Source organism: Nelumbo lutea, chromosome 3, assembly GCF_056320005.1.
Source record: "Nelumbo lutea isolate HS-2025 chromosome 3, American lotus-T2T, whole genome shotgun sequence".
Classification (NCBI taxonomy): domain Eukaryota; kingdom Viridiplantae; phylum Streptophyta; class Magnoliopsida; order Proteales; family Nelumbonaceae; genus Nelumbo; species Nelumbo lutea.
This window is the reverse complement of record NC_142686.1, coordinates 62,286,155-62,301,217: the sequence shown is the minus strand read 5'-3', so window position 1 is coordinate 62,301,217 and position 15,063 is coordinate 62,286,155. Positions and strand designations below refer to the sequence as shown.

General features: G+C 34.0%; 1 protein-coding gene across 1 annotated transcript; it reads left to right on the top strand.

The window, feature by feature from the left end:
* Positions 1-733: 733 nt before the first annotated feature.
* On the top strand, positions 734-2,471 carry LOC148865286 (ethylene-responsive transcription factor ERF062-like). Its single transcript, XM_088979778.1, has one exon. The coding sequence runs from the start codon at positions 889-891 to the stop codon at positions 2,185-2,187; it is 1,299 nt and encodes a 432-aa protein (XP_088835904.1). The 5' UTR covers positions 734-888; the 3' UTR covers positions 2,188-2,471.
* Positions 2,472-15,063: the final 12,592 nt, after the last annotated feature.

The window sequence follows — 15,063 nt, the reverse complement described above, 5'->3', positions numbered from 1 at the left end:
GAAGAGTAACTTTCTGTGAAGTAATGAGTGTAGAAATTAACTTAATTGACTTCATATTTCCTGGGAAAGAAATTGTCCCTATAAATTTGTTTTCTTCTTAATGTTAAGTTCAATTAGATAGATGAGGCTCAGAACAGCTTGAACCGATGGGATATTAATACATATCAGAATTGTTTATCATTTTTTGCTATGATCAACTCAATCTCTTCTAACCAAGCTTCTTTACACAATGTCGGTTTAATTAAACATTTTTTATAACAAGAGTGATACTAATACTAATAATAATAATAATAATAATAATAATAATGAAATTAAATTGAGAAATCCTAATATTAACAGGTCATAGCTAGAGCCATATTAAATTCAACCAAGAAAGAAAGTGAGAAAAAGGGCATGTGAAATGTTTGAGAAAACTACATGATCATTGAAAAATAAACCACATAAAGCAATAAAAGCAGAGCTGATTCTGAGGTTTGGGTTTCTTTAACTAGTCCCTGTCGTTGAAGAACATCAATGAAACCCATCTAACATATCAAAAGGCAATTATGCCTAGGAGTCTGAGATGTCAGACTTTGATTGGTTCTCATGGAGGCACTGAATATGGCAAGCAGGAAACAATGGGTGGAGGTGTAATGTGGTCCGCCTTTTCTTTTCATCTAGAGATCCAAGGCAGATGATAAACTAATACTCTTTTTTTATAAAAGTAAAAGTGGGTCCTCTAATTTATCAATTACAGTCCTAACAGACACCAATTTGGTGTTTGTATTGGACTCATGACATGCTGTCACATAAGTGTTCTAAGCTAAATATTTATAGCACAACAGCCTTCTTGTTGCATCATTTCTCCATCTCCACTTCTCTTTTGCTTGTTCTAAGGTCCTATTTCGCATGGAGGATCAGTTTTCCAAGATTGGGAGCTACCTGCAGAAGGAATTGCCATCTTATCTTCAGGGAATTTCAACGGAAACACAGTTGTTTTTCAGTCCAATTATGTGTGATGCGCTTGCAGTGATAGCTTGTCGTGAAGGTGATGATGATGGAGCAGGAGGAACTTCTTCTTCGTCATCAAATCAGATCTTCTCAAGCCCCGAGTCTAGTTCCTCGGTGGATGAGACTACAGCTACCACTTTGGACGGTCATGTTGCAGAATTCGCCACACATCAATCCTCTCTATTTTCTTGTGTTAGTTCTGCAGCAAATTGTGTGAGCCCAAATGGATTTCCTGAGGTCAATGCAAGATTCACACCTCTAAATTTTATAGAATCAATCCCTCAGTTAAGCCAAGCCCAAGCCTCTCCAGTACCTTCACCTTCATCTTCATCCCCCCCAGCTTCCAACCTCCTCAACTTAAATCTGTTTTTGCAGGAACCTACTATACAGACCACACAGACCAACCAGACACTTGACAAGGACCAGAGATGTGACCCCATGTTGTCATCCCTGAATCAATTCTTCCCAGCTTTTCAACATCACCAAATTCAGCTTCAACCAGAACATGATTGTCTCAGGATCAATCATAAGCTCGCAAATATTGCTTCAAAGAGCGGTGGTGACTGTTGGCTTGGTGCAACCAAGACACAATCGATGAAGCAAACTGGAAGAAGAGTGCAAGATCATCATCGTCAGAAGGCTTTGCCATCTTCCCCAGGGAAGCTGTACAGAGGGGTGAGACAAAGGCACTGGGGGAAGTGGGTTGCAGAGATCAGGTTACCAAGGAACAGAACAAGGGTGTGGTTGGGAACCTTCGACACAGCCGAAGAAGCTGCTTTTGCATATGATACAGCTTCTTACAAGCTAAGAGGGGAATATGCTTATTTGAATTTCCCGGATCTCAAACACCAGCTCAAGATAAGTTCTTTGAGTGGAAGCACTGCTGCTCTTCTGGAAGCAAAGCTACAAGCTTTCTGTGACGGCTTTCAACCTTCAATGAAAACAACCGACACACCATCACCACCATCATCAACTACACTCATATCTGAGAATACCAGTACCCTTTGTAGTTTGGAGCAAAAGCCATCAAGAAAAGATGGTAATTCATTTGATCTGCAGAAAAGAGGCGTTTCTGAAGTTGTTGAGAGTAAGAAAGCTCAGGGCTTACCATCTGATGTGGATGCTGTTTTATTAAGTAGAATGCCCTCCTTGGACATGGACATGATCTGGGATGCCCTTCCAGTTTCTGATTTATGAGAAACAGCCTCTCCATTCCCAAAACTCAAGAGTACCCGAGGAACGAATGTTGATTGTGTTGATAATAGTACACCCAACAAAGATGAAGAAGTCAGGTAGATCTTTAAGTGGTTGTGTTTATATTTTTCTTCTAGGTCAATCCCTACTGACATTTAGTTTTCCATCCTTCATTATTATTGGCTGGCCTGAATCCAGATTCAGGATCTCTGTAATTCTCATCCACTATGACCATTGTATTGATGGTGGCTTTGTTTGAATTCATTGTTCATGCTTCTGTTCATTAATTTGCAAATTTCACATAATCTATTTTCTTTAGTTTGATGTTTTAACTTTTAATATGGAACAACATCAGCGAAAGGTGAGATGGAAATCTCAATTGTAAGCTGTAGCTGACAAAATTAGAATGTTTAGTGGGGCATATGTTTCTAAGTTTAATTTGTTCAAAATGAGAACTTTTGGGTTGATACCTATTTACTGGGAGAAACCTAAGCTTCCCACTGGGTGGTATCTCTTTTGTATGGTCTTCTAATTATCATTACCCACAAAAAGGATTGACCATGCAGAGTAGTGATGGGACCCATTTAAGATAACCATGCCTTAACAGGCCTGATTTGAGTAATTGCAACTGGACCCCACCTAAGTAATTGCAACTTCAAACCTAAGCTTGAGGTTGTCTTTAGTTGGAGACATTGAAATTGGCCTGAAAATTACCGATTCAATTCTTGGGATTAAAATTTTGAAATTTTACATTGTAGAAATTATGTTTGCAAACAAAAGGCCCAATTCCAATTTCATGTTTGGATACCTAGACAGATCACATAGGTAACTGATTTAAATTTCACATTCTATACACTACAGTGAAGACACATGAACCATCTAAGTGTGAGTGAGAGATCAAGAATTAAGACTGTCCCACAGAACTGTGCTTAACACAAGAATGACAGAAGTGGTCCTAGTCCTGCATGTGCATCATGTGAAATGATTACATGAGAATTTCTTTAACATAAAGATATGGATGTGGGTCTATAAGAAATATGCTCAGGATATGCTGGATTATGTATGACTAGGGTTTGCAACTTGAGTGGCATCAACTTGCATCCTTTGTTGTCTGGTATTGTTTAGGAAACTAAAATTTGAACTGGACCAAGTTTGGATTGGACCTGTTTTGAGTAAAGGCAGCAAAGCCAAATGCATTACATATCAAATGCTATTCAACAATATTAATGGATAGTCAACTTGTCACTGACATGCTTCTTTATGCTAGCTTTGATGGATGAACGAAAGGGATCCATGGTTTAGTATCAGCCACCTTACCCTCTCTCTCTTCACATGCTAGGTTTCTAGATAAGGGAACTTTGCACATGGAAAAGAAGCAATCACTTTTTCTGCCTTCTCTAATCCCTATTTATTTACATAAAAGCTAAGCAATCCGGAATTTTACACATGGTAGAGTCTATGGCTAATGTGAATGAATAAACAGTCCGATCGAGTTCCCTATAAAATTGTTTGGCCAACCCATCTCTCTCCTCGTGGTAGAAAAAAATTAATGGTGCACTACTAAGAAGAGGTATGTCTTGTCTAGACAGATATATATCAGTTTTCCTACATATGTTCCTTTGGGCTATGTTTGGTTTGAAGGAAAATGTAGGGAAGGAAAGGGAAAATCAGGGAAACCTATACTTTTCCCTTCCTTTCCCTACATTTTCTTTCAAACCAAATATAGCCTTGAGAAAAAAATAATAATAGAAAAGAGAGAGAAGAAGTGGGTGAAATTCCTCTCAAATTGTTTTTAGGTTTGCTCAAATTTTCTTGTTTTAGTGGATTAGACTCTGATTGGGTTGGTTTATACTGATCGGACTGTCAAAATTCTTGGTCGGTTTGCCCCTTTTCAGTCAGTTCATTCTTGGCCACGTTCACCCGGTTGTACATCTGAAACATGGATTATACTTTACATCGCGATTCTGGATATGTAGGAAGTTTTAAGTACTTGGGCCAATGAAGATATTAGTTAATGGTTTCTTGACGTCTCCAACACTGAATGGCTCGCAATCCTCCCCCAACTTGGGCTGCAACTTGGCCCAAACTGGTTCTGGCTGAGTTTAGCCCAATCTAAAAATCCTCAGTTGGGTATGCACCATGCCGCCTAGAATAAAGTTGGCCTTGGCCACACATTCCTATGGATGGACCAGCCCAGGTAATTATTTCAGGCCCGGGATAAGGCGTAGGCCACCCAAAACTTCATTTTAGTTAGAAAATGAAAAGGATTTTTTGCTATGACAATCCTCGAACATTGTGAAAAGGTCACTTTTGACCCCTTATAAGTTTCTAAAAGCCCATTTTGCCGTCAAATTGTGGTAAAAAAGAAACATATTATCATAATTAAAACGATGTTTAAATTAATAATATTTAACATTATGCATGAGCATATTAAGGCGCTGTTTGGCATTGTTGTCGTTTCCTGGAGCAACAACATCACATTAGTGCCACATCAGAAAAAACGGTGCTCCAGGAAATGGGTATTTGTTTGGAACCGTTTTTCCGTAAAAAATGGTGCTCCAAGTCATGCCTTGGAAATCTGGAGCTGTAGCTCATTGCTGCCAACAGGGCAGTGAGGTGGCACTAGATAATGGGTACCAATGCTGAAAACGTTTCCTGGAGCAATGGTACCAAACAGAAAAAGTTATTGCTCTAGGAAACGTCCTACCAGGCAGCAACGATTCCAAACAAAAACAAAGTCACCGTTTTTTGAGAAAACAATGCTTCAAGCCACACATCAGCAGCACTGTTCGGAAAATGGTGCTGCAATTTCATCATCGATGTCAAACATACACTAAATCAACTTATTGTTGGTCTAATAAAAAAATACGAATTTGGAAATATGAAGAAAGCTTTGCCCACATAAATAATTGCTCCAATAACAAATATAATAAATGAAAAAGTTAGAACAAAAGTAAAATATACATTATAATAAATTTATTAAAGGTAAGAGCAAAACGAAACATACCTATAAAAACAATTTTTTCAACATAATCCTAACAAAGTTGTATTTATATAGAGGAATTTCTAGGCAATTTTTCAAACTGCATATAATTTTTATATGTCGAGTGAAGTTCAATTTTATATTAATTCGGCTAAAAGTATAATTAAAATTAACACAAATCAATTGTCAACCTTGAAATGCAATATACCACCCCCTCATTTAATTTATTCCAAAGCTTTTCAATTTCCACACCAAACATTTTGAGTTCAACGCTATCCCAGTATAAATTGCAACATGGTTGAATTTAATATTATTGTCCTTGTAAATAGAATAAAACACTACATCTATTTGCATAAAAAATTACATGCGAATTAACAAATATCAATTTGCACACTTTTTGAATATTATTGTCATCTCCAAATGTATGAACATATAATTTTCTAATAAGGCAGCTTTTTAATTCCCAACATTTCTTTGAAATTTTCATCTTAGAAATTAAAGTTGGCTGAAATGTTATCTTGTTAATATAACGAAATAAATAAGATAATTCCAAATTGCAAGACTAAATAAGAATAGTAAAATTAAATTTACATGAAGAGAGAGGGAGATAACTAATGTTCTAAACCAATATCCATTAAGACAAAAATCTTCATGAGCATATATAATATCTATAATTCATTGAAAAAAAAAACAATATAGCTAACTTAACAAAGCAATATTGTCAATAATGCATTCATTGTTCATTAGAAAAACAAAATGATGCGACATTGTTAAGCATCTATATGATTAAAATGACTTAAATTGCATTCAACTTCTTCTATCACAATGATCATCATGGCTTCATCCTCAAAATCCATAAAATATCCAATAAATAATGGAAATTATATGGCATCTCCTCGTCAATGTATTGTAAACTCACTTCTAATAACGGTAGTGGTATTGTGGACACATATGCATGATAATTATTTTTGTCACTAAAAAACCATTTCTTTCTAATTAACAAAACAGGTTTAGTTTGGTGTTATAATGATTTAAGAAAGATGCCCCTTCTTCTTCCGGTCTTTTCTTGAACTTGAACTATAATTTGTTTATATCACGCTCTTCTTTCATCAATAGATCTATTAACGTCAATGATCATCTGAATTGATGTGCAAGTTTATGCATTGTTTTCAATTGCACCATTCCATTGTAGTTCAAGAGTACTGATAATGGCATTAATTATAGACTAAGGAGGTATGTCAAAACCATAGTCCCTTAATTTTGATGGAAACTAAATTTTTATAAAACAATGATTCTTGACCGGTGTGCCTTCAACTAACATTTCTTTATTAAACTCCCTCCTTAGGCTTCCAATCACCAATCGATGGTTGTTGAATCTCTAGTAAACTTTAGGAAAAAAGAGGCCTCATTCTAAATATTAAAAGAAAAATTATAATTAATAATTAATAAAGAAATAATGTACTAAAAGTACAACTTAAATAACTTAAGAAGAGTATATATATATTTTTGTTAAGCATATTTATGATACATGTTATAGCAATATATCCTAAAAGACTTCATTATACACAATATTTTGTGTTAAATCATCAGGTTCACTAGCTTTATTTTGTATTAAAATTTTCAATGTAGATGGAGAAGTCCAATGCAATATAGCAATATATAGTTTGCCCATGAGAGAATATAGGCATTAGCAAATAAATACCTGCATGTTACATTGTTTGCCATTGACTTTTATTAATAGTCATACCAGAAGCAAATCATAGAGGAAATTGTCTTCTTTTTATCAGAAATAGCTACTCTTTGTCAATGGGTAAAAGAATAATTCTTGGAATAAATACAATATTCCTTGCACTTGTCCCCATAATTACTTTTGCTTCAATGACTTGGTTTCCCATCTTCTAAACTATTAAACAGGTTCCATTACACAAGCCAATTAATGGATTCAAATTCCATAAAAGTATAACACTAGCCCCAACTTTAAGCTCGAAACTTTGATTCGGAAGTCTAAGAAAATTAAGAGAATGTAACAACTCTAGAGGATTCATATTTTCCTCAATACCATCATCATTCATTAGAATTAAACTATCAATACTTAAGTTTGTTTGAACATTTCCTGATAACTTGGAGAGTATAATTAAATTTATTTCATTAGTAACAACATTTCTTGGAGCCAATATACCATATTGTTGAAAATATGACCAATTAGTATATTTTTCCTCAAAGTGTGGATATATCATATCAAAAATGAGTTGCTTTCCTCCATTATTACTATTAATAAGAAACTTTCTAAGAATTTATATCCAATTTGGCTCTTTATCTTGCACAAAAGATATAACCAACACTTTGTCTCTCTAATTCTTAAAACCCAATCTATAAATTTTTGTAATTGTAGACGCTCTTCTTTTATAATATCTTAAGACAAAATACACATGCTGGTTTTAAGTGTAAGAACAAGATAATGATTCCATAGGTGTAATCTCTGAATAGTAGAAGCAACAATTTGTTCTCTTCTACATTTCCTAATAACTCACAAGATTTTACAAAAACCACTTCCAAGAATTAACAACTTTCCTCCAAAAACTGTATTTCCTACAATTATGATATTCCTTTCATTATATTTCTAAAAGTCCTATCAGCTATTTCAAATGCATTCATATTTATAGTAGGAGCTTCATCCCAAATGATTAAATTTGCCTTTCGGATCAACTTACCTAAATTTGTTTATTAGTTTATTGAGCAACACAATGATTCATGTAAATCTAAAGGAATTTTGAACCTTGAATAAGTTGTCTTTCCTCTAGTAATAATAAAGCAACAATTCCTGAACAAGCAACTAATAGATCAATTTTATTCTTAACCCTAAACTTGGTAATGATTGTTTTCCAAAGATAGGTTTTTCTTATCCCGCCACTCCCATAAACAAAAAATAAACCACCATTTTCATTGTTATATGTTTCCATGATCATATCAAAAATCAACTTTTGGTCTACATTTAAGCCTTAATGCCTCAATGACAAAATAAACCACCATTTTCATTGTTATATGTTTCCATGATCATATCAAAAATCATCTCATTGTCATAATTTAATTCTTTACAAATTAACCTATTTCATAAGTGTTGAAGTATTGATCTGATAGCATTGGCTTGGGTGGGAATTCTTTTAAAGACCTTCCATTTTTATTCAAAATATTTTCAATTTCATAAAGTGTCATGCCTTTCAATGTATATACATCTACTTCCAATGTAAGACCACCAATATGTCTCCTCATGGTTGCTTGAAAATCATTTGCCACTTCTTTCCAATGTTGTTTCCAAAGCTCTAAAGGATTTGAAACTTCACTAAACATATTAAAATCTCACAAAACAAATTTCTTAAAATCCAATTACTTCATGCCATTTATTATCATCATCAAGCAACTCAAGAGCTGAGCAAGCCTCCTTAAATGTTTCATAAACAACACCATTAACTATCCTCAAGTCCTTAAAACACATTGCATCTTTTATTTTATGAAGCCAAAATACAAAAATACTGTCCACCTGAATTTGCATGTGCATAATATATTCTTCCTATACAGGTTTTGTTGAAAGGATTCAAAATCAAGTTTGTCATGGTCGAACCAAGTTTTGTATCTAGCCGAATTTTTGCAATTATTCTAACTTAACCCAGGAACCGATTTCTGGATGATTTTACAATATAAAATTTTGGGATCGATCTTGCATTGTACTAGACGAAATTTCAAACCCAAATTAAAACTGATAATACCTGATATGGAGATCATAGTGTACAACTCTTAGAGTGGTAGTTCACACCCAATATCAATCCCAAAATTGGCCTCTAATTGAAAATGGTGCAATGTATGTGAAACTGATTCAACAACACCATTTCAAGAAAAAATGGTTCCCAACCTACTTGGATCAATGTAGATATATGATCCTAATATGCTTGATATTTTTCTTGCAAAAACATAGTAGAGAACTGATGAAATTAATCCCTACCACAGCTAAATAAAATTAGGGTTTCTCGAAGGCAAGAAAGAATAGAAGTAAGCAATAGAGTGGAGAGAATTGGTGTTTTTTCCCCTCCCCTCTAAATCCCTTATATAGAGCTCTCTCCTAATTGAATTATGAACTTATCCAAATCAAATTTAGATCATAAATTTATCTTTAAATTGATAAGCATTATCTTCTTAATAGAATAGGTGCCCCATAGGATCAATGCCCATTTTCAACCTAAATCACATGGTAACTTAAGTTGTCATGTGATCTCTTAACTAATCTTATTAGTAATGTAACTTAGGCCTATTTTCTTTAATGGTTCACATTCCAATGTGTTGAATGGCCACTTTGGGCCTAAATATTGTATGATGTAGGACCTACAAAGGTCTCACACAAATCTATAAGGGTTTTGCCCTACCTCTAGAAGAGGTTAGATCAAATTCACCACTTAGGGGCAATGAATCCCTAACCTAATCAGCTTGGGCTCAATTTGGGAACAACATTACACATAAGTGATTCTTAGATTTAGCCACCCTATAAAGATCCAAGGATAATGAACTTATGTAAGATAGATCTCATTAGGTAATCAGCTCTGTATTGGTCTCTTACGAATAACTTCTCAACCTATAATCATCAAAATACTTCCCACATGGAAGGACCTCTTCCCTTCAAATGCAATGTCGCACTTTCTACTCGGATAAACCCTAGGATTAAAACCTTTTGAAAATATTTTTCATAAAATAGTAATATAACATATAAATATATTTTTCAATTCAAATTTCAAATGCACTTGAAATCCACTACCAATAGTTTAGGCTTCCATCAAAGAGAGTGTAAACCTTGATATTCACTTTGTTTGAAAAAGGGACCAATCCTATCACCATCAACACCCTCTTTGGCAATTTCTTAAAAGCACCCCAACATACCTAGATATTTGACCCTTAATGGATCTCATTGGTTATCACATCAAAGTCAGCTCAGTCCAAAACCTAGTGTAGTATCATAATCAAGTCAAGAATTAAGTATAACTTTCTATTTTTGTCCACTTATCACTAAGCTCTAGGGCATAACTAGAAATTGGTTTGGATTTAGTGTTTCTTCTAAACACCCACTGGTTGTGCTTGGGGTCTAATTTTAGAAATTGAGACAAGCTACTTGACTAGTTTAGTAGCACACCAATCTATCAAATGGCTGAGAAAATTCTAAACTGGCACGAGTTTTTTAAGTGTATAGTTTAAGGAGTAATTTATAGAAACACACCAATAAGAACATGAAATAATAATGTACTCCATTCATTTACTGGTAAATGTTTATATACATCAATCTTATTAGAGATAAGGACATACATTATCTAACAACTCCCATTTGCACTTAGGTTCAACCGAGTATTAGCCTTAGTCACACATTATCCATGTTTTCTTTAAACACTTTTTGTGTCAGTGGTTTAGTTAATGGGTCTACAACATTTTCTATTGACTCTACCTTATGAATTTGGATGTCTCCTCTAACAACAATCTCCTGTAAAATGTTATACTTCCTTTTAATGTGCTTTGACCTTGAGTGGGCTCTTGGCTCCTTAGCTTGAACAATGTCTCCAGTGTTATCACACAATAGTGGATTGGGTGATGTATTTGATGGTATGACTCTTTATTCATAAACAAATTTATTCATTCATACTGATTCTTTGGCAGCCTCACTTACGACAATGTAATCGGCCTCGGCCATGGAGTCTATTCTAGAACCTTGTTTGCTACTTCTTTAACTGACTGCACAAGATCCCAATAGAAAGATGTATCTAGATGTAAACCTTCTATAACTAATCATTTATAGAAACTTGTCTATTGTGGAACCTTGTTTGATACTTCTCTAATCAATCATTTATAGTGAACTACCATTGAAGACAAGACAATAGTCTTTACTTCTTTGTATGTATTTTAGTATGTTCTTCACAACTTTCTAGTGTTCTTCTCCTAGGTTGGATTAATATCTAGTCACAATACTAATGACCTGAGAAATGTCAGGTCGAGTACACAACATAGCATACATGATGATACTCCCTACGATAGAGGTATAGGAAACCTTTCTCATGTTATCTCCTTAGTATTCTTAGGTGACATTCATTTGGAGAGGGTAACTCCATGTCTATAAGGAATGAATCCCTTCTTAAAATCCTACATGTTGAATCTTTTGAAAATCTTGTTAATGTAAGTCTATTGAGGTAATCCAAAAGACAATCTAACTAACATCTTTGATTTATCTTTAGAGAGTCGAACTATTGAAGTACTAAGATATGAAAGACTTCTCCAAAATCTTTTAGGGAAAATTGTTATGAAATCCATACTTTTACCATTATTAACATTGCTGCATCATTCCCAATAAGTAGAATGCCGTTTACATATAAAACCAAGAAAGTAACATTGTCTTCCCATTGTCTTTTTGTAAGCATAGGTTTCATCCAAAATTTTCTCAAAATCAAATTATTTGACTGTTGAGTCAAAACAGATGTTCCAACTTTTAGAATCTTGCTTTAACCCGTATATGGATCTATTGAGCTTATACACCATGTGTTTTTTATCCTTGGCAACAAAACCTTTCGGTTGTTACAAATAGATATTTTTAATAAAATCTCCATCTAGGGACATAGTTTTGACATCCACTTCCCAGATTTTATAATCATAATGTGTAGTTATAACTAATAGTATCCTAATGGATTTAAGCATGGCCACATGTGAGAAGGTTTTGTCATAATCCACTCATTTTTTCTAAGTGTAGCCTTTCACTACAAGTCGAGCTTTGTACATCTCAAATTTTCTATCAAGGCCCTTCTTCCTCTTGTAGATCCACTTACAACTGATTGCTTTTATTCAAGGGGTAAGTTTACATGAGTCCAAACTCGTTGGTATTTATCAAGTCCATCTTGACTTTCATGGAATCTATCCATTTCAAGGAGTCTATTTCTAACATATCTTCCATATAACTTAAGGAATATTCCTCATTGTCTATGACTTCTATCAATTGATTTTCTTGATCATAGCCAAAATATACAAGAGGTTTAGATACTCGAGTAGACCTTTTGGTTGGATATTGATATTTGGAACTTGTGAGTTATCTCCCACTACCCTTGAATCCTCCTCACCAAGAATACCTTTCTAATGATGATTGCTAAGGATGTAGTCATCTTCTAAGAAGTGGACATTTTGACTAACAAAGACATTTTGTTCTCCTTGGTCATTGAAGAGATGCCCAATGGAGTTCATAGGGTAGCCTACAAATAGGCAATGGTTGGTTTTAGGTTCTAATTTGTCTATACTTATATTTTTTACGTTTGTTGGACAAATCCTACGCTTTAAATTATCTAATGCTTGGTTTCTTATTAGTCCAAAGTTCATATAGATTCTTAGGAATTAACTTGGCTGGAACCCAATTCAACACATAGATTGTAGTCTTTAGTACATGTCTCAAAAAGATATGAATAACTCTAAGTGAACAAGGAGCAATTAGACCACATTTAAAAAAGTTTGATTTCTTCTCTTTGATACAACATTCAATTGTGGTATAGCAAGAAAAGACAATTATGATATTTTTTCATTATACTTTAGGAAGTCCCTAAATTTGATAGAAATATTCACCTTTTCGATCTAATCGAAGGGCATTGATTTGTCTCCCCAACTATTTCTTGACTTCATGTCTAAATTCTTTAAACTTTTTAAAGGATTCAAACTTATGTCTCATTAGGTACACATAACCATATCGAGAACAATCGTCGATAAAAGTTATACAATAAGAATATTGGTTGTGTGTCTGAACATTTAGGGGGTACATACGGAAGTCAAGGATACCTATATACTTCTTTCAGGCTTACCTATAAATGTCCTCTTTTCCATCTTTCCTTAAAGACAACGCACAAAAATTGGTAGATCTTCTACTATGAGAAAATCTAAAGGACCATTATTCATTAATCTTGTGATTCATTCTATGTTTATGTGGCAAGCCAATAATGCCACAGGCATGTGGGATTAATGATTTCTCGTGTTCTTTTCATGAGGATTTGTTTTGGTGTTGTTTTAGTCACATTTGTTTCTAGAGAAGGGTTGAGTACATAAAAACTATTCTCAAGTTCTCCATAAGCAAGAAATTTGTTATTTAATTTATTTATAATCTTATTACTAAATAAAATAGAATAACTATCCCTACATAACTTAGAAACATAAATCAAATTTCTCCCAAATTGTAGAACATAAAGACAATCTTTTAGGGTAATAATCCCTTCTCCAAAAAGTAAATATACTGTTCCTATAGCAACAACTGCAACAGTTACAAATATACCCATGTGAAGCATAATTTCATCATCATTCAACCTTCTACTTTCCTTGAACCCCTACAAAATATAAAATGTATTAGTAAAAGTCCTAGAGTTAATAAACTAGGAGGCAGAAGTGACCAACATATTGGTATCTATGACTCAAGTTTCAAAAGTACCTTCTTTCTTCTTTTTAAGGAATTCCAAATGTTGAGAATAATTCCTCCTATAATGCCTGGTCTATTTACAAAAGTGACACTCATTCGATAACTTGTCTTTTAGTTTGCTAGTCTTCTTATGAGGCCCTCTTCATGTCCTTACATTTCTTCTTGCCTAATTTGCCTCCTTCAACAACAATGGCTATTGGCATATTCTTTCTAATATTTCCTTGACTCTTTGCAACATATTATTGTGCTATTACAAGCTTGCGTTTAGATTGTTCATGTTATAATTAAGGACAAACTAATTAAATGATGTGGGCAAGGAGTCCAAGATGGAATCAATTTTTGTATCATCATCTAATTTGGATCCAAGAGCCTCTAGTTCATTTATGAACCCTATCATCTTCATGAAAAAGTCATGAATCAATTGGTTCTCAAATATCATAGTGATCATTAATAGTTTGATGACCTTTTACTGTGTAGAACGATTATGCTCCTCATACATAGCCTTCAAGCTATCCAAAATTTCTTTATAAGTTGCTATTTTATCAAATTGTCTTTGGATAGAGTTGTATAGTGAGGCAATGATGTAACAACAAACAAGAGAGTTTTCTTCTTCCATTCCTAATATTCCTTCTTTCTAGCCTCAGAACCTCTTCCAGTGAGACGTTCCAGTGCCTTCTTATTGGAAACTTTGTCAAATTTCTTGGATGTATGCATCAGGTTAAGGTTGCAAATCCAATTGTTGTAGTTGGGTCATTTGAGTTTGTTACCATCTAACAACTTAGCAAATGGTCAATTTGCCATTTTTGACAAATTGTACAAGTAATTAGTTCACAACCTAATTTTTGTTTTATATTACATATCATATAAAAGACTTTTATCTACGTTCCATTTCCATTTGTTCATCTTTGAGATTTTCCTCTATCTTAGGGTTGGAAACATTATTCTTATCTCTGAAAATGTGGGGAATTACATAACTACATAGGGCCAACTATTTTAGCTGCATAATCCCATCAATTTCTGTAAATGATCATGAATCCACCTATGTCTCATGAGCTTCCTCTATTAGACAAAGTTTATAACCATTTAAGGTTAAATCTTTCTAATTGGTAAGTGTTGGCCCATTATATTAGGAGCCCCAAGGTATTGTAAATGAGTCTTCTATTTTGGGATAGGTCCCTCTAACTAGTCTATGAGACCCTTACAATCTAATGAAGCAATTCAACTTACTATCTCAAAGAAATAGATAGCATAATTTTATGGTAAATCTTTGCCCAACAATTCGGCCATTTTCATGCTACTGGTTGAAGGCCTTTAGAGATGTCATCTTATGATATTCCCTATCACTTAACACTTATATCATTTATGAGGGAACAATTATATCAGTCCTTAAGTCGGTTTTAGGTCTTACCATAGTGGATCCCACTAGCTTTCA